Raw genomic sequence first — 27,847 nt, 5'->3', positions numbered from 1 at the left:
TGCCATGGCGGTGCGTTTGCCCTGTGCCAAGCATGTAATCATCTCCTTGATGCATCACCACCATATGCACACCGCATTGTCGCTGAAGGTGCAACCCCTTTCTTCCTTCCTTTTAGTTGCAACATCATATTTGATGATTTAAGATAGTTGCATTTTTTTTTTCTAGATTTGAGAAATGGGTTATGGTTTTCAATTTTTTCCATATCTAAAAAAGGTGTTTCTTTGAAGGGAGAGTCATTGTGCTTCGATGTTGTTGTTGTTGGCTTCCTTCAATGTCACCAGTGGTTGTGGTGGTGCCGCTACTATTAGCTCTTGGTCGTGGTGCTTCGATGTAATTGACTATGAGTAGGACGAGGGGAGAGAGAGAAGGGAACAAATTAAAATACTTTCTGTTTATTATATATCAATTAGCATAAGATGCAATAGTGAAAACACACGTTCTTGCAGTAGAAAAATAAAATCCCTAAATTTCATAATTATGGTTCATGCATAATTGAGAGAAAATAAATTATTTTTGGAGAATCATAAATTTTGTAACTTGGCTCTGATACCACATGTAAAACTTAAGGATTCCATAGATTAACAATTATAGGAAACTAATAGGATCTTGAAATATATGATTCTCACAAATAATAGATAAACAGTGCGTACTTTTCTCCATAATGAGACTTCTCCCCGGTGTACTTTGATTCCTTGGAAAATGAGACAAAATTTCGCTTTCTTGAAACAAAATTTCTCTTTCTTGACTATTCTTTCCGTCTCTCTACGTTCGTGATGACTAGGGGTTAGAGAGAACATTTTTCTATACCTTGTCTCACATGAGGTAACAATTATCTCTAGAAACTCCTCCTATTTAACCAAATTACAATTTAATCCTTAATTATTTATTTATTAGTCCCTACATAAATCACATATCTCTCACACAAGACATTAATTCTAACAAGAAGGGAGCAAAGAAGAAGAAGAAGAAGAAGAAGAAGAAGAAGAAGTCTTATCAAAGGTGGGTATACAAACCCTTCCGATTCATTTCAGGCCTAGTCTATAAAGCCTGCATTTTAGATGGACTAGTTCAGTTTGTGAAATAAATGAATTTTTTTAAAATCTATATTCGGTCGCAAAAGTTCATGGATAAACAGACGCATCCACGGACTCAAATATTAATATATTAATTTGAAAAAAAATATTTTTAAAAAAGTGAAAAATATATAAAATAAAAAAATAATTAACTTCACTTTTTAAATTAAAATTTATCACACTAAAATATATTAATATTTTAAATATAACAAATTAATAATAACAATATAAATTAAAGATTAAAATCTCAATATAACAAATTAATAATACTTATAAATTAGACTTATGCACGCAGGCTTCACAACCTGGACTTGAAAACTGAATAGATTTATACATTTTTTATTTTTTAAAAAGACTCGTTATCGGTGGACTTAATGGACCTGTCCACAGATACTCATCCCTAGTTATTCTAACGTGGTATCCCCCGTATAGCCCTTTAGTTATTTTGATCATTAATTACAAAGGATGCACGTTAGCCGACATCTCAAATACACACATCAAGATTCAGGACTTCAGTTTTTTATTTTTCATTTTTATGTTTCTTTTATTTTCTTTTTTCCATACAAGAAGAGAATAGAATATAGAGTGAGTGGGCAAAAAAGAGTTTGGATCGCAAGCGGGGTGCCCCACGGTGTGTACCTGAACCCTCATTCTTCCTAAAATTCCCCCTTCAAAACGAAGCGCATCGCAACGCAATCCAAATCCCCTAATCAATGGATTCGTTCCAGCAACAACCCCACGGCTACATGAGGCCACCGCAACCGCCACCTCTGCCGCCGCACACGGCGGATCCCCACCACCACCCGCACCACTTTCACCAGATACCGCCGCCACCGCCCCAAGTCCCTTGGTTCTCCTCCCAGTTCCAATACCGCCCTTCCCAGACCCCTTCCCCTCCGCCGCAGTGGCAGCAACCTCCGCCAGCTCCTCCGTCGAACGCTTATTCCTACCACCCCAATCAGTTCCCTCCGCCTCGCGCTCACGTGCCTCCTCCTCAGTTCACACCTCACTCCCACGTTCCTCCTCAGCCTTATCCTCAGGTGAAATATCCATCTTGCCCCTCGTGTTTTTTGCATCTTCTGTTCTTAGTTTAGGGTTTAATTTTTTTGATTGTTTTGCTGGTTCGCTAATTGCATTGAAATTTTTTGCAGGAATGGGGCAACCCAAATTGGCCACCTAACCAGGGCTATCCAGGTTAGTTGTTTTTCTTTATATGCTTATGTGAGAAACGTTGTTTTCGTATTTCGTGCCAGAATTAAGGTTTTGGTTTTTATTAGGGCCTGGAATAGTTGAAAATTATATCCGCTTGAGAGGGAAGCATTTGCTCAGAAATGAAAAAAAATGAAGAGTGGGGAAAAAAAAAAGGCTTGCATTGTTTTTGTTAGCTTTTGTTTGTTGGTTGATTTATGAATTATGACCATGTTATCTGGGCCAAATACATTGCTCTTTTTTTTTTTGTCTGTGGTTCATTTGTATTTGTATGTATTCTTGAGATTTTTGTTAGTTATGACTTGGCACTGAATGTTGGCCAAGATAGATACTTGCATGTGAATGAGGAATTTAGCCACTTTTCAACTGTAGTTTGCAACTAGTGTAAATGATAATTGGTTTGTGATGCTGTCATTGGAATGATAACTGTGTAATGTATTGTTTATGTGCCTCTGCATGATTTTGTAGTTCTATATGGCATCTTGGAATTTCTGTATCTCCATTTTTAATGCAGTGGGTATTGTATTTTTGACATAATGTTCTAATGATAGCCAATAAGAATGAAGATTGGGCTGCTAAGGCCAGAGCTTGGGCTGATGCTAATGCTGCAAGGGAAAGTCAGCATCCACAATCACATTTTTCACCTGCTGGAAGAATGCAAGAGCAAAGCCATTATCATGATCAGTATCAACTATCTGTTGACTCACATTATACTGATGTTCAAAACCAAACCCATCCATCAGCAAGCTATCAACAATTTTCCTACTTGGATGCATCTGTGCAGCGGATTTCAGGACATTCCCAGGAGCCTGCATCTGCCAGTTTGGAGGCATCATATAATCAAGATGGGCATTCATGCAGTGCTAGAAATGGGACCGGCATAGGAGATTCGACTGTTTCATTTGAACAAGGGAACTTGCCAACAAATCCATCAGTTCATCAGCAGGAGGTACCTTCTAGTTATAGTTCTGTTGCAGGTAATTGTTTATTTAGTACATTGAAATTGCAAGTGAAGCTTCTGTGGAAATGGATCATAAATCAATATTCTGGAATTTGCCTATACTGTATATTTGTTATATGATCCTGTCAAAATTTGGTTGAGAGAGATATCTTGGTAGTTGGAATCAGAAGAATCATGATTTGATTCATGTGATTTGATGCAAGTTCTCACTCTATAGATGCAGATTGCATAGAGTTTCATTTTATCACTGGAGATGCATGTTGAATTGCTAGAACTGAACCAAATTGTAGGAATTTCAATTCTATTGTGTTTTCAACAATATAGGAAGGGTATTTAGCCGAACAGCTAATGTGGGATGAAAAACTAAGTCAGTGTTGGGTGGGTGTGACCGCAATCTTGTGGGCAAAGGGGTCTGTGAAGATGGCTTCTGAAAAATGCTCACTGTCACACGCTACCCAAATGGGTGGACACTACAGACTACAGGCCAGTAATTGGAACATGGGATTGTGTTGATGCTCTGGGGATGATGAGCCTGTGGTGTAGGGTGGTTTGGCACAGGCGATGAGGGTGGTTGGGGAAAAATAGAGTTTCTATTGAAAAGTTCTAGTATCATTGTTGAAAGAGAGAAAATTAAGTAACACTCCCCCCACCCCCCCAATTTTTTTTTTTTTAAAAAAATAAGTAATAAATAATTAACGTACATATGAGGCAAATAAATTTGTTGTGTGTACAAAATACAAATATATTTGTTATTTTCAGTATTGACCATGAATCTTATTACTCATGATATGTTGTTCACCTAATAGGTATACTAATTTGTGATTTGATTTACAGTTTGATAACCATGAGAGAAATCCCTTTTGACCCTTATGTGTTGTCCATATTTAGACAAGACATGCTATCAGCCTATCACAATTCTTGTTTAATGGACAACTATGGTTTTATGAATTATTTTTTGATAGAAAAAGAAATATTATTAGATTGGGAGGGGAGAGGATAAGATACCCACGAAACAAACTCACACAAAGCTGAAGGAAGCAAAGAAAGTTAAAATCACCCATGAGAAACTGCAAAACTAACACAGCCCAAGGAGTCAACAAAAGGGAACCCCCATTACATTAGTTCTCCTAGGAAGTTCTTTCCATTGTCCACCAAAAAACTCAACCAAAGTGGAAACCCCTAATGCTAAATTAAAGTAATAAACTCAAGACATTGCTCTCACTTTGGTCTGAAGGTTTCAAATTTTAAATATCTGGACAAGAAGAGTTTCCTTTTCAGAACCAGCATTAATAAAATTACGACCTATTGAAGACTATATTCTTGTCCTATCTGTTATTATGACAGCCTAATCTTCAAGGTCTCTCTGGACAAGCATTGGGAAGAAAGGCTGAGAAACTGGATGATGTATGTGTGGGGTTAGGTGCCACTTTTTTAATTCAAAATAATAGTTGTTTTAGTAAAAGGTCCACATCGGTTCTTGTTTAGAAATATAGGGAACTATATGAGACATTGCTTTATTCTTATCTTGTCAAGCAAATTATGTTGTTAAGTTGCTTCCACTTTTTATGTGAAGCAACTTGAGCTGAGAATTAGATGGCTCAAATTGGGGAATAGTTGCATGTTTATTTAATTATTTTCACCATCCAAGTGCTTAACAATAATAAGTTGTACTTGATTATTTATATATCGAATCGGAAGTCCTGATGAAGTACCCATTAGTGATGATTGAGCAATATCCTTTAATCACTTCAATGTACATTATTATATAGCTAATTGTTAATAGTTATTTATAAGCGGTGCCCACCTAATCGTTTTAGGTCAGGTGTCTGTTCATTTTCTGGGCATTATTTATTGTATTAGGATATAGGATATATGGATTGTTGGACCTTATATCTTTTTTGGCACCTCACTGCCTTACATGTAAATATTACCACATCTTCATCTATTTGCTCAGGACCTAGCCAAGGAATGATAAACCCATTTATGCTGGTTTATTTGCACCTTGTGATAGGTAGTAGGCGTGTATTGTTATAATACTTAAATGTTGCATATCAAAAGATGAGTTGGAGAACAGCTAGCAGTCAGTAATACTATCTCCAGTCCTATATATAAAGAAACAAAAGGCAATATTTTCTTGGTCCTGATTATAAGAAACGTAGGACTTCTCTATTGCTAAATTTCCTTTTTACCCCTAATTAATTGTGAGGTCTATTAATGATTACACTCATTTCTCCATGAAAGTGAGTGCATTTATTGAGCTGTCAACAAAAGAAGATATACTCATTGGTTGAAAAATTATCTTTTGAAAAATAATCACCTCTTAAATCATTAATATAATGAGTATTCTTGAAATAAAATTAAAATTTATGACAAATTAACTAATCTAACCACTTTTATTTGTCTTAATGAATTGGGTAATTGTTTCTTATATATAGGACCGGAGGTAGTATTAGACAGTTGGAAAGGGCTTTTTAAAGATTACTCATTTTTTTGTTCCTTTCATGAATGTATGACTCTAGATCTTTGGGGACCAGATATTTAATTTTAATGCTTCATATTCTCCCTCATTTAATTCCCGAGTATTGACTTAACAGGTAAAGAGGCTGCTGAGCAGATTCAACAATCATACTCGGCCTTTCCTTTGTCAAGTTCCTCATCTCAAGAACACCATGTGCAACCATCAATGCATGCACCACCTTTTGCGTCTGGCTGCCACTCAGTTGACTCTGCTATCAGTCTTGCTGATCAACCATTAGATTTTGCACCTAGGTTTAATCGTGATAGTGACTTGCAAATGCAATCAACTTATAGTCATCATGATTCCAGCTCTTCAATGAATAACTGGGTTTCTCCAGTGGCACCTGGTGTTGGTTATCCACCAATACCACCAATTCTTTCTTCTGGGCAACAGGTTTTAATTTTGAAATGTTTTGTTTTCCTAGTCACTAATGCTTATTATAATGCTCTTGACACTTGGTTAATTTAGCAGCATGACCCTTCTATCACCACTCCTGGTCATGTGGCACCACCATTTGGAAGGTTTCCTGGACCTGGCCTCCCTTCAACCATACAACCAACTGGTGCACCCTTTACTCTTAGCACAGGAACCACAATTCATCCTACTGTGGCTTTCTCTGCTGATGTGTATGGGGTATCTGGTATTCCTGATCGTCCTAAGAAGGTAAGTTAATGTTTGGATATATATATATATATATATATATATATATATATATATATATATATATATATATATATATATATATATATATATATATATATATATATATATATGCGCCATCAAAACTGTTGTTAAGGTTAATGCTTGGATAGATATATGCCATCAAAACTCATTTTGCTGTTATTTTTCAGGCTTCAGTCCCTAACTGGCTGAAAGATGAAATAAAGAAAAAAGTCATCCCTGCTCCTGCAGGGAATCTGAAGGAGGAAACATTTGTAAATGATGGCATTGACAAATCATATGCGAGAGGTGATGAGGCAGATAGTAAAAGCATTGATTCGTCTAGATCAGCTGAGGATGAAGAAGACGAAGAGGTTTCATTTTATAATATTAAAGTTTGTGTCCACAATAAATTAAATGCCGTTATAATTTTTAATTCAGTATGATGTATTTCATATGTAGGATCAAGTTGAAGCAGCTAGAACTGCAGCAATCAACCTAGAAATAAAAAGAGTTCTGACTGAAGTTCTTTTGAAGGTAACCATTGTTTAAAACGTGCATTATTTATCTTATTTACATCAGTGTACTGTATGTAGCAGAAAAATAAATATACTGTAGTTCTAATTACTGCTTCTTCTTAGGTTACTGATGAATTGTTTGATGAAATTGCAACCAAAGTTCTTGCTGAAGATGATTTTACTGCTGAAGGTAATTAATCATCTGATGCCATCTCATTTTCTCTTAAATTGTATCTATTAATCTATATACGTGATTTTATTCTAACAATTGAGTATTAAATATTTTAGGTTATAACAATGTGTTTTCTGTAGTGGGTCACAAGGTTGCCACCTCAAACCATAAGGCATCAGCATCTCCTCCCTCAGCTACAGTTCCTAAGGCATCTGCAAAAGTTTTTGTTCCAATCAAAGAGAAGGTAGAAAATGTTGATGCCAGTGAAAAATCTAATTCCAGCTCTCCTGGAGATGTTTTAGGTCTTGGAAATTATGGTTCTGATGCTGATGATGGAGACAATGAAATTGAGAGTTCCAGTGTGCCAACTCCTGCAAAAGATGCTGCCTATAAGTCAGGGATTAAGAAACCTTTGTCAGATACACATGATCTATCTGTTAATGGCATTTCACAACTTGATGAGCATGCTATAAGTGAAACTAATTTGGTGAATAATCAGGTCAAAACTATCTCTTTACCATCCAGAAGTAGCAATGGTGCTGCTACTGATCAGTTGCATGATGACAAGGTGACCAAGGAATCCAATCATTCACATTCTTCCAAGGTGGTGTCTGAAGATCTGAGGGATAATGGGCTTAATTTCATTGAAAGAAACCATGATAGATTTAATGGTTTTAGTTCTAAAGATACTTCAGGGATACCACGATCTGAACTGCCTGGAAAGAACATTAGTGTGGAAAAAGCAATGGATGATCATTCAGGTAGGGAAAGCAGAAAAAAATCAGAAAAAAATGATCGACCTGACAGGAGTACTTCTGAGAAAGACTTTGTAAAGGAGGTACACAGTAGTAAGACTAAGATAGATGAAAAAGGTAATGAGAATCAAAGAAGAAAGGATGAAAGGAATCAGAAAAGGGACAAAACAGATTATGGCAGTGAAGCAAAAGAAAGAGTGAAACAGCACAGTTTAAGGCACGGGGAGAAGGCAAAGGAATCAGACTCAAGGAAAAGATCCTCTCATGTTGATGTCAAGGATGATAAAAAGGAAGCAGAAAAATCCCATAGAGGTAGTGCCACTGACGATACTAGCCGGAAAAGGGAGCATGCAAAGGATAAGGGGGAACATAAATCAAGGCAAAAAGATGCAAGTAATAATGACAGGCATAGAAGAAGGCGTTCATCTTCAGTAAGCAGTAGAGGTAGAACCAAGAAGGATTGTATTAATCATGCTGGTGATTCAAGTGGTGAAGGATCAGATGGCTCAAAAAGGTTTAAAACATTCCATTTGAACCTCATTGTCTGGTTGTCATATGTAGTCTCATATCATTTTTGTAATGCAGGAAGCTGCATTCAAGAAAGCGTGACTTATCACCGTCTCCAGTCAGATCTAAAAGAAGGTATTATTTATTAAGAGATCCTTACATTGTTCAGGTTTGGAATATTGAAGTTTGGGTGTTTCAGAACATCTTGCAATATCTTTCTTCCTGTTCATATATATATATATATATATATATATATATATATATATATATGTATGTATATCAGTATGTGTGTGCACGGGGGTGTGTAAAATACATTTACCATCTTAGTAATTCTGACATGGTTAATGTTTTTCTGGTTATTAATAGAATCTTGGTGGTTTGCAATACAAATAGTTTTTCTTAGCTTATATGTGTAAAGTTGAATCTTAAATGATGATACTAGTCATACTACCAGCTTTTCTATAATTTCCTTTAACGATTTCAGCTCTAGGTCTATCTTCTCACGACTTTAGGTGGGAGGCTTAATTGCTACCCTCAATCTTGTCACTGAAGCTCTTTCTTGCTATCTCAGAAGGCCAGAAAGTTCTATATTTATTTCTGCATTATTTTTGGACTTTGGCCGTCTAACATTTTTATGTATTTTTTATTCACTTGTTTGGTTGATAAGATTTTTTGGTCTTATTGTATACCAATATTTTTTGCAATATTATGATAGTTATCTAAATGTGTGTTTGACTGTTTGTGTAGGTTGTAGGTATTTTTCTGATACATTTTTATGTATGATCAGTTTTATCTTTGCTGGGCAAGCTTCCATTATTTACAAGATTACGTCTGCCTTGGTTCAACTTATGAGATTACTGTTACTAAAGTTGCCTGCAAGTTTGAAAATAGAACTACTGATATTCTAGTTTTTTGTACGGTATGGTAGTTGACTTATTTTTAACCTTGTTCCTGTGAGAAAACATATTTAGCCTATGACTTTTGGCAGTTTGAGGATTCTGAAGCTGATACCATGCCACAGATTCAATCATTTGGGTCTTTTTTTGTTGAAGTTAAATTGTCTTATTGCGTGTTATATTGATTGTTTTTCATAATGTTCAAGTTTGTAGTAATAATCACATTTTCATGCATCTTTGGTCTACTCTGATCTATCAATTATCCATCTGCAATATAATATAAGACACAATAGAAGAGCAAGAAACTATAGATTTTGTGCAAAAAATTGTTGCACGTGTTTATCCATAATTGTAAGGATATCTGTACCCTGAATCTAAGATATGTAGGTACATTTGTAGTTTCTGGTAAACGTTTGTTTGATTCTGATCATACTCATTAGGAACAGATAGGACTTATTGTAATAGGCTTCTTCCAATGGAGTGTTGACACTGTACCAGGTTGAGTTGTATTTATAAACTTTTGTATACTTTAAACTCACCAAGTCAGTACGGTGGTTTCATTTTTAGACAACTTTTGCGGTCTCCTCATAGCAAGCGTTCTCAGCGCAGGCATTCTCCCTATACTTCTCTTGATTCTTCCAGGTTTGTTGCCATAGAGTTTTTCAAGATTAAGATTTATGTTTTTCAGACAAACTTCCATCATCATATAAGATTAAAGTCGCACAGGTGAATTTGTCAGGCTTCATATTTATGTTACAATGGTGCCTTCTTTTTTACTGGAACCCTTTTATGCAGGGGAAGGAGGTCAAGATCCAGATCACCTGTTCGGCGGCAGAGATGAATGGATGGGGACAGAGATGGTTGACTTTGCATCTACGGTGTTCATTCAAGAGAACATAAATTTGGAGGCGTAGGGCGAAGCTTGTGATGTTTGGTCTTCAAGGGAATGTTGATTAAAAATTAAATAGATAGTGGTGACTTTTCCCATTTTTGTGGGTTCAATATAATGATACTGTTATTTTCCTGGTTTGCTACTGTTCTTTAGGGAGTAGTATAAAACTGGGCAGGGTTGAACATGTGCTGTAATATGTTTTGATGTAAAAAAGGAAACTGAAAAATCGATAGCTTCTTTCATTCGAAATCCAGTATGTACTTATATCCCATCAATATCATAATTCGTAATGACAAATTCATAAATGGCTAATCCTATTTTTGCTGGATGTGTTGGCTGACTGATTCAGATAAAGTTTAATAAAATAATCTACTGTCCATTTTTCTTGTGTTTTTTTCCCTTTCCTTTTCCACCTCTACCCATGTCACGTAAATACTGAATAGACGAGTTGAATGGAGAATCATCTATGCCACCTATCCCATGCAAAAAATTATCTTAGATGAGGCTATTGATGTTAGTGTAACAGGTACAAATGTGAATGTCTGTGTTGGTTTAATCACTTGAGTTGCGTTAAAGTGAATGGCAATACACGTTTCTACTGTGTCTCTTAGCTTATTGACTAGAAGACGTTATGCATCTTGTAATGGCCACATTCTGTGCTATTCGTGATTTTGTGATATTGCCTTCCGCGAGTTTGAAACTTCTGATTTAAATTTTGTAATTCATCTTGAGGCAGTTTTAGAAGAAATCTTGCTATTTTTTCAGGAAAGGAAGTTACAACTTGCAAGATTTCTCTATAAAGGTAGGTAGAAAAGTTTGGTGCCGGGTAGGCAGTATGGCAATAATTGTATTATCATTTTTCAAGTGACGCGGCAATAATTGCGAATGAGAGTCACGATTCTGTATATTTGGTTGTTTTCTAGGCTGTTAGCATTATTGATTTTTTAAATAAGGTGTGACATTGATGGGTAGATAATTTGTTTCCTAATCAGATGATCATGAGTTTGATTCTTCATGGAAAAATATTTATTGAGAGAAATCAATTTCTTAAATGGATGTCAGTATTTTAGAAGATTGGTCTTTGATTTTCAGCAGAAGGATATCCTGATTAAAAAAAAACATTATTGATTTATTGTTACAGTTAGCATTATTGATCTTTAGATCTTATTCCTTAATCAATTCTGAAATCGTTATGATCATTATATTTAAGCCACGCCAATAGTCGGCCAAATTCAACTGTATACATTAGTACATTTGTCAGGTCATTCTGGTTAATTTATAATTTATTTGATTAACTTGTTATAAACTTGTTTGATTAAAATAGAAGTATCTGATAGTAGTGTTTAAAATTATAATTTATTATTTATTTTTCATTTTCACCTTTAATATTTTAATAAAATTTCTCATTTGCCATTTTCATTATTAACATTTGTTGATGATAAACATTTATTTGAAGAATAAAAGTATTTTGATTCTCAAATAGATGATTTTTCACTGTGGCTCTAACCAATAAATATATTTCTATTTTTGGGACTTGTAATCAAACAATAAATAGATTGTAAAGACCATTGACAAGAAAATAAAGGACTTGAATTAAGAACTGGATGAGAACATACATTATCAATAAGAACCTATATGGCTATATCCATGATGATAGATGTGTGTGGTTTTTTATAGATGTGTAAATGTTTCCATAGAACCTATAGTTAAACAACTTGTGCAACTTTTCCGTCCTGCCACTAATAAGAATCCACATTAGGTAGTACAAATCAAACTTTGTTTACATCATGTAGTATGGAACATGACAGTTTGATTAACTAGTTGACCTTTGATCAAGTAATAACAATCTTATATCAGTAATATATTTTAGGGTTAAATATTTTTTTTACTACAATTTAGTATTGTTTTTTTTTTCATTTTAATCCTTGTTATCCTTAAAACATTTTAGTTAACTTTTTAAACAGTAAAAAAATATTATCTAAAATACTTTAAAGACAAAAATATAGTATTAAATCAGTTTTTTACAAGAACAGAAATGAAAAAAAAATATTAAATTACATGCACATGCACGAAAAAGATATTTAAATCTATACTTTAGAATGATCATATTTTGATATTTTCTTTGTAAAATTCCCCTAGTTCAGTAGAGGGGACAACCATGGTTGTCATTTATCCGTGTTTTAGGTGAAGAAAGCAGTATCCATAACCTAAGACTAAACTATTGATTATTGATTGTTAACTGTAATTAGGTAGGTTGCTAATTATATGCATGTTGTTGGTTTAATTAACTACCTCAGCCTGTCTCCTTTACGTATGCATTTGGAAATGTCCACATGCTATTCGTGAATTCATGATGCAGAAAACCGGCAACGGCATTGAACCTCGTTAACTTCGATTTTACTCATGAAACGTTTTTTTATATCTTTAGTATCTTTAACGAGTTTGACTCTTGACTAGTATCTTATTATCATCTCATTCTTTTTTTTGTTTTTTCTATACTCAATTCAATTCTTGCAACTTTGATGAAGACCTTGGAGGAAGCCAACGTGCTTGTGACGTCAGACTACTCCACATGTCTCAATAGTGGCTTAGTGGGTTTGTTAGAGTTGCATTTCTTTCTTTCAGGTAAAGCACCACTCTTCCTCTCTTTCTTTTAACAATCCATGAAGAGTTTATTTTTTATGGAAAAATGTTAGTTTTTTTTTGTTAGCGGGTCGAACCTATGGCCTTTTCCCCATTTCCTTCTCCCTTAATAACCAAGCCAACTTTATATCTCCACAACCCATAAGTTGACACAACAAGAACACATTTTTCTCAGTAAAAAGCCATGAAGGTCCTTAAATTTTAATTTTAATTTTTTTTGCATTCTTTCAAAAGCCTTGTTTTCAAAGCATGCTAATCTTGTTGTACTTAATTTTCAGGGATCTCAGGTGGAGCTATGGTTAGTTTGGCTATCTGGGTTTGCCTTCATTTCTCTCTCTCTCTATGCCACTCAGAGATTATCTTCACTAAAGGATCACACCAGAACTTTCAAAAATGCTATCTTGGATTCCACAAGTCTAAGTAATATTACCATATTCACAGCTCCTAAACCCTTTAAGGGCTCTATTAGGACCAGACAAACACTAGCTATTCGGTCATGGTTGGCTCTGTCTCCATATGTTACAGTTGTTTTGTTCAGTCAAGATCCTTCTGTTTCCTCTTTTGCAGATGCTTTTGATTCCAGGGTTTTAGTTGACACTAACATTGATTTCACGTAAGTAAATTGTCCCTCGTGTGCTAGAGAATAGTATTCATGATTTGATACTCATTGCAGAAATTGCTACTCGGGTGGTTTTCTAGTTGGTATATTGCATTACTCAAGGTCATTAATTTGTTTGTTCTGTCTAAACCTCATACTGTTATCACTAAGTTATACAAGTCACTTGCATATATTGATTTACTTTTTATGTTTAATTTTTACAGTTAAAATCCTTACATTGTCAATCAATTAAAAATCACCTTATAGATACCTTGTAAAATAATTATTACAAAAATTAATTATTTTTAATTATATTGCAATCATGATTAGACGATAGTGTAACAACTTTTACTCTCCTTGTATATTCCAATTAAATTCTTTTTTTTTTTATGTGATTGACCTGAGTGAAGAAAATAATACAACATAAAGATTTTTTAATAAATCTCAAGTAAGACAAAGACCATCATCATATGGTATCCTCTTTGTTTCCATAGATTATATACAATGCTGATAATAATAATGCATGGCGATGGAGTTTTTGGTGTTTGTCATGTAATTGATAAAATAAGCCAAGTCATTGTTACCTAATGTACAAGGAAAGATCTAAATTACTTCTATCTAATTATTATCTTTTATCCAGCTTCCTTGGTACTCCTTTTTTCCATTCCATGGTTGCAAAATCACGCTCATACACATCAGAGATATCTGTCATCATTGATTCTGAAACCGTTATCCTTTCTGGATTCATCTCCACTCTAAACCATGTGTATCAACTTGACCATGATTGGCTTCTTGTTGCTTCGGCTCAAAATGTTTCTTCCTTTCCATTCCATTTGGATGAGTCTGGGAAACATTGGCAGACGGATAATAGGAAACGGATGAATGTCCAGGAGGTATGAAAAATTGAAAATCTTTCAAGGGTCTGAGAGAAATTACTCACTGAAAACACTTAACGAAAATTCTTAGCCACACTCACTTTATATGCTCAAGAAAGCTATATTGAATTGTCCCTCTTCTTCAGCTGCAGAAAATACTTCAGCACAATTGGCAGGGGAAACATTGTTGTTATTCAAGAATGCTCATGGTGTGGAACAACAAGGATGCGCCTCTACATAGTGGAGTTCTTCCTCCATTCTTGTACGGTAAGGGTACACACAACAATTGGCTGATTCATGAGGCCATGTCATCTGAGTTCAGATTTGTGTTTGATGCTAGTTTGACCATCACAAGTTTCCATCTGAATGAAGAGGATGATTTCAGTCCTACACATGGGAATTCTAGTGCTGTAGATATTGAAAATAGAAGTTGGGAGTACATTGGCAATTCCCACATAGGGGCAAACTATGGCTCATTCTTCTATAGTGAAGCTAATTTCACTAGCCTTGTCAAACTTTTGAAGTGTAATAAACAATACATTATGGTTGATACCAAGAAAAACATTGTTTATCCTATTGGACACCAAGGTGCAATGAACTTGATGAAGGAAAAGGTTATTCCATCTTGGTTAAAGGAAAATACAGTGTATTGCATCGATCGTCTGAACTCACATACAAAATCATTAGATTGCTCTGTGAAGGATCAGACGAAAATTCCATCAATACTGGAGCTTCCATTCTCCTTAGAATCACTTCTTTCTATCACTTCAGACAAAACTAAAACAGTTATACTTACTGTTGCTGGATATAGCTACAAGGATATGCTCATGAGTTGGGTTTGCAGATTACGAAAACTTTCCATTGAAAATTTTGTTGTGTGTGCCCTTGATAAGGAAACTTCTCAATTCTCCATCTTGCAGGTATGCGCTATACTTCTCCTCCACAATAATATTTGTGGAAGTACTCATTTGTTTATGATCAATAGCGATATATTCGTGGATATAGCAGCAAATTCTTATTAAGAGTGTTCTGTACAAGCTTCCAAATAATTTCGTTAACTCTCTAAAATACTTCTAGAGGAAAGTGAGATCCATAAATTTTCATTGTTTGGGACTTGGATGCATTAGCCGTGTTTAGTCTAACATACTAAGTGAAGTTTATGAAGAAATATAAGAAACGAATCTACCATAATGTTGTTAATGCATGTTCTTTTATGGCCAAATGGAAAATTGTTAATGCATGTTATACGTACTACTAATGGTTCTTTAGTTCTACTTTGTTTTGATTTTCATTACCTATAAGTGCTATCATATTATCTGAATTCAATTTACCTTTCTCTGTTATGGTAGGGAATTCCCGTTTTCACAGATCCAATAGCTCCAAGTAACATCAGTTTTGATGACTGCCACTTTGGCACAAAGTGCTTCCAAAGGGTGACAAAGGTGAAGTCAAGAATTGTTCTGAAGATTCTCAAACTAGGTTACAATGTTCTTCTGAGTGATGTTGATGTATACTGGTTCAAAAACCCAGTTCCCTTGCTTCACTCTTTGGGCCCCGCAGTTCTTGCTGCACAGTCTGATGAATACCAAAATCAAGGTGCTTATTTCACACTTGAAGTTCATATTTTTCCAAAACTAGAAGCATAGAACAGTTAATACTAGGATCTTAGTAATAAAAGTGTATAAACCTATCTGCTTAACCGGACTATAGCAAAATTTCTATTATAAATTTATTCTGCATTTGAACAAAAAGTGTTGGAGTAACAAGCGTGAGTAAAAAGTTTTACATTTGATAGGAATGAGCATGTTGAGTAAGATATAAGTGCGAACTATGAAGTACAAATTCTGACACGGAAACCAAACCAGATACAAACACTTTGATACAACTAATGTCTAAAATATAGGACACGGAAACACAGCAAACACACACAAAAAGAGAGACTTTAATGAAATAAAATACAAATAACATAACAAAATATTTAAATTGATGATATATTCATCTTTTTAAATCAACATTCTATGTTTTTTCAAGTGTTAGAGTTGTGTAAAGATATCCACTTAAGTGTTCAAGCCAAAAAAAAGTCATTTTTAAATTGAAAACTTAATAAGTGTGGGTATCGGAAACGTGTCCACAGGTTTTGTTGAATGAAGATTTTCCCAGTGTTTCAACTATTCTTTTATTGTCATTTTGTGCAGGACCAATAAACCTACCTAGACGCTTAAACTCCGGCTTCTATTACGCTCGTTCCGATTCTCAAACAATTGCAGCCATAGAGAAAGTTGTAAGACATGCAGAAACTTCAGGCTTATCAGAGCAGCCAAGCTTCTACGACACGTTATGTGGGAATGGAGGATCCAACCGTGTTGGTGACGACAAATGTGTGGAACCTGAAACAAACCTAACGGTACATTTCTTAGACAGAGACCTTTTTGCAAACGGTGCTTACCAAGACCTGTGGCGGGAAAAAAACGTCAAAGAAGCATGTTTGAAGAAGGGTAGTTACATCATCCACAACAACTGGATCAGTGGGAGGCTCAAGAAACTTGAGCGCCAAGTCTTGTCTGGTTTATGGGAGTACGATCCCAGCACAAGAATGTGTCTAAGGTGTTCGCAATGTATCAAACAGTGATGTTAATTTTGAAGAAAGAGTTGATTCCTTCTTATCCATTCGATGAACTTCTTTTGTCCTCTTTCAAATAAAATCCTTTGGTTTCCTTTTTGTTTGCACATGTGCCAACCTTAGGAAACTGAGAAGCTTCTATGCTGACTCTCTTTAAATTGTTTTGCTATGACAAACGCGCATCCTCTACCCATTTTTAGCTTCTAAAAGAGATGGTGAAACAGAAACATTCAGAGTGCATAACAACTTTGAGGTGCAGGCTATGCTGAAGCGTGTGGTTCACTCCTTAGACCTGGTAGAGCAAAAAGAGAAGGATTCCAGAAGGAAGAACCGTCTGAGAGGAAGAGAGGCTCCGCCAACGAAGGACTTTGTTGTGAGTATAATTCATGCAGTCCCTGTGTTCAAGTTGATGAGAAAGTATCCGGGGATGTGTGTAGCGCGGCCCCGATGTGTTCAAATTTCCTCATCAATCAGTGTTTTGGCATGAAGATGTTCCGGTGCCAGGCCACAAGTACATCTTGATCTCGTTTCGAGATGTCGATAAGCTGAAAAGTAAGCTCTTGGAGGAAGAGAGGAGCAAAGAGGCTAATGGAGTGGTGCTGGAAACAAAGACCAGGTCTCCTAGTGGACACAAGGACAAAGTGAAAGTGTCAAATGGTGTAGCAGGCCATGAGGCACTGGAGACAATGATCACAAGTGGAAATGGAAAAATGAAAGAGCCAAATGGAGTTGCAGGCCAAGAGATAAGTGTGTCGTTGTCTCCCAAAGACAAAGTGAAGAGTGTAGAGATGGTGGATACAGACATGGAAGGTTCTCTAGGTGAGGGAGGTGTAGAGGAATCTTTTTTCTCTGCAAAGGACTTCTATGCCCCTAAGGAGAAGTCCACAAGCACAAGACCTTCAAGAAGAAAAGGACTAAAAGGGAAGAAGCCTTTTGTGGCACCTCTTCCAAAGGCAAAAAAACTATATAGGAGTTTGGGATGGCAACCCAGCCTCCCAACTGTGAAGGAACCCTCTCCATGATTTTGTACTGGGTTTTCCTTTGTATAACTCTTGTTCTGCTATGAAACTTGAGTGCCAACCAATTGCTGATTTTTCTTCATGGATCTAATAGATAGCTGTTGCATCATATTAATAAAATCAAAACACTATTCCCATTTCTTTAATAATACTGTTTTACTTATGCATAAGGAACTTTGGCATATGTATTAGATGCGATGACAACAACAACAAAGTCTAATCTTACTAGGTGAGGTCAGTTACATGAATTATTACATGACGTCATCTGCCTATGTTTCTTCATAGGCGGTTCCAAGCCCAAGTTAAGGAAGAGGGTTGTGTTAAGCCTCGACCGGTCAACGTAAAACTCGCCATTATACCAAACATTAGATAGACGAAGAAAAAAAAAACTAAAAACTATTGGTATAGCATTGGCATAACTTCTCACAGATCTGACTACACAAATGAAATTGAGTTATTCTCGTTAAATAGAATCCAGATATCTCCATCGCATTTCATTTATTTATTTTATTAAATTCGTACTTTCATATTACCTTCAGCCATTTTTTTTTGTTTGCTCAGTGCTCACATACTAATTCAGGCTCTGTTAATCGGATGTATTGCTCTTACACGTTTTTCACATTTTACATTGTTTCCCAAAATTGGTCTAGATATTACGAAACCTTATTGAATAAACAGATCTGGACATTAAGAAACCTTGAATCTCACAGCTCTATATAGAAGAATGTTTCAACAAGTGGATATTAATTTGGGGCAAAAAGGTTAAATGAATCTGTTAATAAGTACAAACGTTGGGTTTTTACCAATAATATCGCTGAATCTGTAACCTTTTAAACATAACAAGGATTGCTAAGTTGTTTTTTCTAACTTGGCTAGATAGTAAAATGTCTAAAAATGCTGCAGCCGAAAAATTCTCCACTCATTTCCTCGCTTATTAAGTTTCCATCCGAGAATAAATGAACATGAGCAATCACAGGCTTGACATCCGAACATAAAAGATTCATCCCTTGCCAACTGAGTTAAGATACCTGTGCTGCCCCACCCCTCTTGTCCAATTTGTTCCTCAAAACAATCCTTTGAAAGATGTTGCTAGTAACTTGAATTAATCACATACATAAGCTTTTCATATCTAGGAATGCACCCTCATAAAATATAAGACAAAATCTTAGTCAAGATCCAAGTGTAGAGAACTGATAGAGAAGCACCAACTGGAATAGTGACTACCCATGAAGCCACAATCTCCTTCACAGTTTCTGATCTAACACTGTTAAATCCCCTTGCAAATCCAACTCCCATTACTGCACCTACTAGAGTATGGGTTGCTGAGATGGGTAGCCCCAGCTTTGAGGCAAACAGAACAACAGAGGCAGCAGCAAACTCAGCTGCAAATCCTCTTGTTGGTGTAAGTTCTGTTATCTTCTTTCCTATTGTAGCTATCACTCTATAACCCCACATCATAAGCCCTGCAACGATTCCAAATCCTCCCCAAGCAAGGACATCAGTTGGAATAATAATCTCAGTTCCCATGGTACTGCCTTGAAGAATAGCTAGTGCACCCGCCAATGGACCTATAGCGTTGGAGACATCGTTTCCACCATGAGCAAATGACATGAAACATGCTGAGAGGACCTGCATGTAACCAAAGACTCCATAAACTATTTCCAGTTGAGCACCCTTCGGGCCTGCAACATCGTCGAGGAATCCGATATTGTGGTGGTGGACAGTGTCTTCTTTTGGCTCAGGCTCTGGAGTACTTGACTTGACAAGAAGATGTCCAAGCTGTTTTCTGATGATTCTGTCTACCAGAAAAGCACCAACAGTTCCAGAGGCTAAAGCTTGGACCAGAGCAAAAGGGAAACTCTTGCTAAGAGGAAATGCAACAAATGAAATCCCCGTTACACCCAGAAATACAGCAATTGGTGCCGCTGCAGCTGCTGCTAGACCGGGGTTAGGTGCACTGTATACAAACTGGAAGGGGGAAAAGACATGAGCAGGAAATTAACATATTATCCTGTTGACAATTTGAAATTTTGAAAATGGAAATTTCCACATAGCCTTCAAGCTAAAAATGTTTGAAAAAGTGTCCAGTGTTTGTTAATAATAAATTTTGAGCACAAATCATGCTAGTTTAATTTTTATGTACTCCTTATATAGACAAGTTTTACATTGCTCCGATGATGTATTCTCATATCCTTTCATGAGTTTGACAACTCATCTCATTAAACTCAGGTATCACATCATTTTGGATGGGATTTAAATCACCGGTCAAACTTTTGAGTCTCAATTCCTGCCCCATCAATGAGAAGCTGACACATCATTAAGTATTTTTGCTTCAATTCTCAAACTGGCCCTTGTAAATCTCTAACCCGTCAGTTACTGTTTTGTTTATCGTGACAGGAGTAGTTTGAGAATTTAAGAAAAAATACTTAATGACATGCCAGCTTCTTATTGGTGGGGCAGGAATTGAGACTCAAAAGTGAAACTGGTGATTTAATTCCAGATGAATGATTTTGGACTGAAAATGGCTTTCTTTAGTGTTTTGATTACTTTTCCTAGATTGCATTTGTAACCAAATAAAAAAAATGTTAGAACCCAGAAGACAGCATGTTGGATTAAAGAGCTTATACCCTTCGAATGCATTTATAGACAAGAAAAGACACAGCAGCTCCCATTAGTGGTGAGACAACCCACGAAGAGATCACCCTGGCCAGTGAACCCCAGAAAACAGCTCCGGCACCTCCATAAGCTAGGCCAAACCCCACCATTGCTCCCACTATACAATGTGTAGTAGATACTGGCCAACCATAATATGATGCAAACTGCATAGTACAAAACAATAATCAGATGTTGAATCGAATTGGATTGTTTGAATGCATAAATAAAGCATAATTATTTACTTATCTCTTGAACAAAACTATATAATATAAATTCAATGACCAAGTCAAGATAGTACTATATATATTGCTTCGAAGAAGCAATTGGCATCTAATTCCAGTTGCTCCAAAGTCTAATCTGTAAGGAAAAATGGCATGCCTCTAATACAAATTTGAGTTCAATCTTTCCATTTTCTTCAATCATTCAAAAAGAAGTTTTTGTATGCAAATATCATGGAAATTAAACATGGTAACGAAAAGAAAAAATATCAAGGAAAATACTGTCAATACCCTTGTGTACCACATGCCAAATTCACCGTACCACATACATACTGCATATCAGGTTCTCTTTAAAGAAAATCTTGTAATAAAATGTAAAGAGTGACGAACCACGTACTTGTACACATATCACGTACCTAATAACTATGTTGAAAAGTGTACGTTCATTAATTTTAATAATGCTTCTTTTTATCCTTGTATTTTCCAACTACAGCAACACAGCCTAAGATACGTTGAAGGGAAAAAGAATATATTGTAAGCAGCAGCTACCGACTTGTATGGAAAAAATTGTGTGCATATAAGAACCTGTTTGTTAGCAAGTGTGATAAATATATAACGATATCATTTATATGTCTTAGAATTTTTGAGTATCCTGCTCCATTTTCAACATCTTTTGCATCTATTTTTCTCTCTTTCAACATGGTATCAGAGCGGTACTATCCTCCGTGACCTTTCTAGTGTGTTTCCTTCTTTGTCTACACCTCAGCCAGCTGATTACCCTCGGCAACTCCTACTACTTACGAAGAGAGTTCTTAGAATGTAGATTTGAGTCTAACTCAACTTTAAAAACTCATAAAATAAGGGTTGTCTCCAACTTATATATTCTATTTTGGCCTTATTCTTATCTCTAGTCAATGTAGAACTTGAGTTTTTTTTCCAATACGAGCATTGCCAGACATCCCGATAACCTGCTTTAGTGTTTGTCATGCAATTCTTTTCTCACTGATGGATTACATCAGTGGCTTCTATTCCAACAGAGGATTATTCTGGCGGTGACTCTTCTCACAAATGAATCATTCCGGTAGTGACTGTTTTAGCCATATTCATGGTGACTGTTTTAGTGGTGACTGTTTTCCCGCAGATGAATCATATTCATGGTGCCAATTTTAGCCATCTTTTGCACATGTTTTCTGTCCCAACACTCATATTAACCGCCACTGCCAATTTTGGCCAGTGAACTATCCAATGAGCAAACGTAACATTCTTTCTATTTCTATTTCCCTAACTTCAACCCACATTCCTATAGAGAATTCTCTCAATACCAGTCATCTTGAAAGCCGCAGGAATCATCCCAACATCACAAAGCCAGATTAAGATTCTTCTGAAGTGTTAATTGAAATTGTCTTTTTATTCCAAAAATTTAATTTTGATAACTGTCAACCATATAAAAGTCACCCTAGCTAGGTGTAACACTTCAAAGCTAATTATTATAAAAGTCAACAATGTTTAAGTCCATGAGAATCTCTGATTGAAGCATGTTATAAAAAAACTTTTATACCGTAATATTATCTATCATCTTAAGATACAATTATCTAATTCATCAAAACTAATAAAAAATAATTAGACTGATTAATTTGTCATAAATTTTAATTTTATTCCAAGACTATCCATGGTTATTTTTGAAAATATAATTTTTCAACCAATGAATTTACTTTTTTTTTTATAGCTCAATAAATGCACTACTTTTAAGGAAAAAACGAGTGTAATCATTAGTGGTAAAAAAAATTAACAAATAAAGTAATCAATAAATGCACACACACATTATTGTTGTCCAAAATTGTATTTATGTTAATGATTATTGTTTATATATAAATTTTTATAAAATATTTTATATATATTTCGAGGATGGAGGCGGGGCGAAAAAACCAACCCTAGTCGGGTGTGGGGGCGGGGGCAAATTTATAGTCCCGTCGGTTTTCGCGGACGGGAGTGGTTATGAGATTTAGGGATAGAGGAGGGTAAGCAAAAGTCACCTCCGACCGCTCCCTGTTACCATGCCTAGACCGGAGGTAATATGTTCTAGAGTAAATTATAACAACACTCTCTTGACTTTTTATTAAATTACGCATAATACCATCCCTTCCATTCTCCTACACTAATTCTCTTTAAGTTTGAAAACATTACACTAACATTCTCTTGTATGTTTGAAAACATATTATATTAACATCTCCTCAAATCTTATGCTAACACTCCAATTATAAAGGTGAATATAATGATTAAAAAAAGCAATTACAATAAACCTCGGGAAGTATTGCTATAATTTGTTCTACATTCTAATTCCAGTTAAAAATTCCTATTCTAATTTCAAGGTTTTAAATTGCCATCTACAACGGCATTCTACATTTGCCTGCAGTTTTGAAAACCGCAATGAATAACCTTACTAACCTCAAAATCGAAAACTCACTGAGTTGGCCCAAGACCTTTCAACTAATTTATCTTAATTAATTTAATTAATCACATTAAATATATTAATTATTAATACTATTATTTAAAAATTATTATTTTTTAATCTCTTTATTTACTTAATTGTCTCTAATTAATATTTGAAGAAAAATAATTAAATAAGAATATATAAAACAATAAAATTAACACATCTAAAAATTATAAAATAAGACAAATAATTTTTCTTAAAAAAAATCTTATATTTAGAAAGGAAAAAGTAACCCTTCACTTTCCTATGAGTTATAAGGTTAATTTGATGGCAAGACTTTGTTAACAAAACTAAGATTCATCCTAACCAAAAAAAAAGAAACTTTACTTTACCTGTAACCAAGTGCCAGCAGCGGCGAGAGAAGAGAGCAACCCGGCGAAGAGCAAAGAATCCTTCCCATTGAACACGTTCGCGACGAGAATCCCCTTCTGCATCGTGCTGGTCACGTGCGTTCCCATCATCAGCGCCCCGGAGAACTCGAGCACCGCCGCCGTCAGCACCGCCTGCCGGAGCGTGAGGGCGCCGGATCCCACCGACGTCCCCATCGCATTCGCCACGTCGTTGGCGCCGATGTTCCACGCCATGTAGAACCCGAACAGCAACGTCGCGTACGACAGCACCTTCGTCTTCAGAACCATGCCCTGCCCCAAAGAAGTCATGAACAACGGAAAAGTCAACACCGCCAATGCCATGCATATCGATATGGCAGAAGCCGTTCGAGACGATATGTTGAAGGCCTTCGCAATTCCTCCCAATTCATCGTTGCTCGGTGGTGTTTCTGTTCCCTCCTGATTCTCTTGTTGTTCTCCCTCAGCGAAAGATGAAAGCGTTGCGAAAGGGTAAGAGAGTTTGATGTTTCTGAACCTGAGAATGTTATTAAAAGGATAAGGCTTTGTTGTTATTGGTGGTGATAAGAGAAAAGGTTTCTGAGAGTGAGAGTGTCCGAGGAAGACATAAGGGGAAGTGGTTTTGGAGAGGTGGGTGTGAGAGTTGTGAAGGAAGGAGGTGTGTTTAGTTGAAGAGAAGCGACAAGAGGGATTCATGTTAGTTAGTTATTTAATTAAGCAATGAAGAGTGATGTGAAAAGGGTGTATGTGTGTGTTTGTTTTGGAATCTGTGTGGGATTATTCAGGTAGATTCTTCTTGGCCATGGAGAAGTGAAGGAAGAAGGAGAAGGAGGGGAATGTGGAAGAGAGCATTGTGATGTGAGAGTGTGAGTTTTTGGATTCTTGCTTGGTTTCTTGTTGATGGAAATGAGTGGTGATTGGAGGGTCTCTGCCTTCTCACCAAATATATATCCAAAGCAACAAATATCAGTCTGAAATATTATGGTTCAAAATGGGAAATTAGAATTTCACCAAAAAACAAAAAAGAAAATGGGAAATGAGAAATGAAATTCGGACACAACCATTATCCGGAGTAAAACCACAGAGTATGACATGGGCTGTCTCTGAGGCTGACACGTGTACAGATTGGCTTGCTCTTTTTGTTCCGTGTTTCTTTCCTTTTGTTGCCTGTTGTTATACCATTTAAACTTTTTTAGGAGAGGTTGTTTTTAAAGAATAGTATTGCATTTGGAAGAATTACATTCTTAAGAATATTATGGGTATTATGTTATATTCTTGGAAATATTATATTTGAAAATACTATTTCTATCATCATGTTTATGGTAACATTTTAATAGAATAACAAAATTAATATAAATGAAAAAATATAAAAATATGAATTAATTAAAAATTGTGTCATTGGAATAAACGTGAATAAATTATTTAAATATGATGTGATATAAGTACATACAAAATTTACTTTGAACACAATTAAAAACTTAAGGAATTGCAACGAGATGTACGTAAGGTGGTTGGTGTTGGCGATGACGATAGCTTGTTTGAGGAGGTATGACAGCGATTCAAGGACTTATTCTTGCGTTGCTGAATTTGGTGTTGGATCTGTGTGGTTGTGTTTTCAGAGTTGTGATTCGTAAGTGGATTATGAATTAGGCCGTGGAGTGTCATTTTCGGTAGTAGCAGGACGATGAAAGGGAGATGAAGAGGAGGTTGCTGCCCTGATGGGAAGGTAGAGGGCAAAAAAGTTGCCGGTTTGAAAATCAAAGTTAAAATTAAAACTCAAAACTAAAATTAGTTTTGATTTTATAAAATATCAAAACTAAAAATTAGCAACCATCCTACATGAGGCCTAAAGTAAGTTACTTAAAAATATCATTAATTTTATTTATGGCTTAAAAATGTTTCTTTTTTCTCTCAAATTGGATCATTTTTGTCTTTTTTCTCTTAAATTTAAATCTTTTTAGCTCCTGAATTTTGAAAAATATTCCGTTAGTTCATTCAAACTTATTTTTAGCGATTTATTGGATGCACAATTAGTAGAAATTATTGATTGTTGAAGAGACTAAAAAATGTATTTTTTAAAAAAAATAATGAGGGATAAAAAAATTTAAAATTAAAAGACCAAAAATGAAAATGACCTAATTTAAAGGAAAAAAATATATTTAAACCTTCATTTACATGTAAGTTCACCTAATTCATTTAATTATAAAAAATTAATGAATTAATAAGATTAAAAAAATATTTGTTATCTTTTTGGCAAATAAAAAATTATTTGTTTTTTGACAAACAAAAAACTATTTTGTTATTTGATAAACAACGAATTATTTAATATAATATGTAATCTATTGAATTAGATACTACACCGTTCATTAAGGAATCCTTGAATCAATATTCAAGAGTATTTGGGTATAAAATTATATATAAATATTAATGTTTATTTTTAAAAATAGTTAATAAATGGATTGGATAATTTTTTTTATCAAACAAAATATAGATAGATTAAATTTTTAATTAAATTCAATGTAATGTATATTAATCTATTCAAAATAAAGTATGATTTCAAAACAAAAAGTTATAATTTAATAATTTTTTAAATAAAAGAATGTAATTTATAAAAAAATAGAAAAGAAACTCTCTAGTCCCCACTATTTGTAATCGTATAATGGGCTTCCTTTCCTCTTTTAGTTTTGATATAACTCAACAAATTTTTTAAATTCCCATTGTACCTTTCCCTTATAACTTTTCCTGTGCTTTTTTATTTAACGTTTCTTCATGCAAGCTTGTTCTTTTTATTTTCCTTCACCTTCGTTGTCGTGAGAGTTGTTTCGGTGAGAGTTGCTCGTTCGTTGTTGTGTCTTCTTTGGTGGAGGTGCATTGTTTACGATGGTTCGTGGGCAAGTGGTGATTGTTGCGGTGGTTGGTATGGCCATTAACAGCGGAGGTAAAGTGTTTGATTTGGTTTTTTCGCGTTAAAATTATGGATTGATAATCCATAAGTTGTATACAATTTACGAATTGATAATCCGTACGTTGTATATAACTTACAAATTGATCATCCATAAGAACCTTACGGATTTTCAATCTATAAGTTCCTTTTAATTTGTTTTTAATATTTTTTTATTGGCAATCCATATGACTTATATAGATTGGTGATCCATATAAGGCATACAAATTGGCAATCTGTATGACTTATACGAATTGGTGATCCGTATAAGGCATACAAAATGACAATCTTTATGCCTTATACAGATTGGTGATTCGTATAAGCCATACAAATTGCTTATACGGATCACCAATCTGTAAAAGCCATATGGATTGCCAATTTGTATGTCTTATATGGATTTTCGACAACCAGAACCAAACAACCTCCACAAAGAGACAAAGAGAGGGACGAGACACTTACGGCGGAGAAGCACAACAACACGACAATTGGTCTTGCGGTTATTGGCGGCATGAGCGACGACAGTGACAATGCGGAGACAAAACCAAGTCACGAACGAAGAAGAAGGAACCAAAAGTCATACAGAATGCATTAGTATGCTTTTTAAAAATTAAGTGAATGACCTTTTTGTCACTTCACATATTTTACTGGGTGTACGAGCAATGTTGCTGGTGCCCAAAGCAATTCTCCAGTCAGCATTGTTCTCTTCCACAATGGTCCCGAAGATGGAACAAGAGTGGACAATGATAATTACTTAATACAACCCATTTTTGCTTGGTGCACCTCCTAAGAATTACTTGACACCCTAAATAGACATTTTTTCCCTTCCTTTCTCGGCCAAACCTTAACACCCTTCCCTTGTTTTCTCTTGTGTCGTGAACCCCCAACCCTTGCACCCTGTTGCATCGGTTGTTGTAATTGTAGCAATGCCCTTTATTGTAGGTCCAACCTCATCATTATAGCAATCCCATTCATTGGCAAAGGTAAAGACACCTTTGCAGCCCGTCACAATTCCCTCTAGTGTTTGCTAGTCACTCAACCATCACCATTGAAGGCAACACAAAAGACACACTTGAAGGTAAGTTAGTGTGGCAATGTGTACTTTTAGTATTTATTACATATTGAGTAATTCATAATACAAAATGTATTATGAATTACTCAATCCATAACTATATGGGGGTGGTGGTGGAGATTTAGTGTAGCATGGAGATTCATGAATCATAGGGAAGTGCATGGCGAAGGTAGATGGTTGAGTGGCAACATGGTGGTAGGTTTGGTGCG

General features: G+C 35.4%; 2 protein-coding genes across 2 annotated transcripts; one reads left to right on the top strand and one right to left on the bottom strand.

Moving 5' to 3' along the window:
* Positions 1-1,534: 1,534 nt before the first annotated feature.
* LOC114424163 lies at positions 1,535-18,056 on the top strand. The gene is given in 19 exon segments (XM_028391017.1): positions 1,535-2,114; positions 2,226-2,268; positions 2,835-3,260; positions 5,839-6,155; positions 6,234-6,425; positions 6,614-6,796; positions 6,885-6,959; positions 7,064-7,130; positions 7,253-8,381; positions 8,453-8,509; positions 9,838-9,998; positions 10,066-10,148; positions 13,084-13,418; positions 14,044-14,296; positions 14,425-15,198; positions 15,628-15,874; positions 16,474-16,882; positions 17,109-17,337; positions 17,339-18,056. Coding segments are annotated over 19 exon segments (5,889 nt in total). The 5' UTR covers positions 1,535-1,787; the 3' UTR covers positions 17,921-18,056.
* Positions 18,057-18,604: 548 nt separating this feature from the next.
* On the bottom strand, positions 18,605-24,579 carry LOC114423106 (inorganic phosphate transporter 2-1, chloroplastic-like). The gene is made up of 3 exons (XM_028389728.1): positions 23,614-24,579; positions 20,545-20,736; positions 18,605-19,885 (listed from the first exon to the last, which is right to left on the bottom strand). Exons 1-3 carry the CDS (start codon positions 24,322-24,324, stop codon positions 19,061-19,063), a joined length of 1,728 nt encoding a protein of 575 aa, XP_028245529.1. The 5' UTR covers positions 24,325-24,579; the 3' UTR covers positions 18,605-19,060.
* Between the last annotated feature and the right edge of the window lie 3,268 nt (positions 24,580-27,847).

This window comes from Glycine soja, chromosome 8 (genome assembly GCF_004193775.1).
Source record: "Glycine soja cultivar W05 chromosome 8, ASM419377v2, whole genome shotgun sequence".
Taxonomy (NCBI): Eukaryota; Viridiplantae; Streptophyta; class Magnoliopsida; order Fabales; family Fabaceae; genus Glycine; species Glycine soja.
The sequence above is the reverse complement of the archived record's forward strand: the minus strand, read 5'-3'. Positions and strand labels throughout refer to the sequence as shown.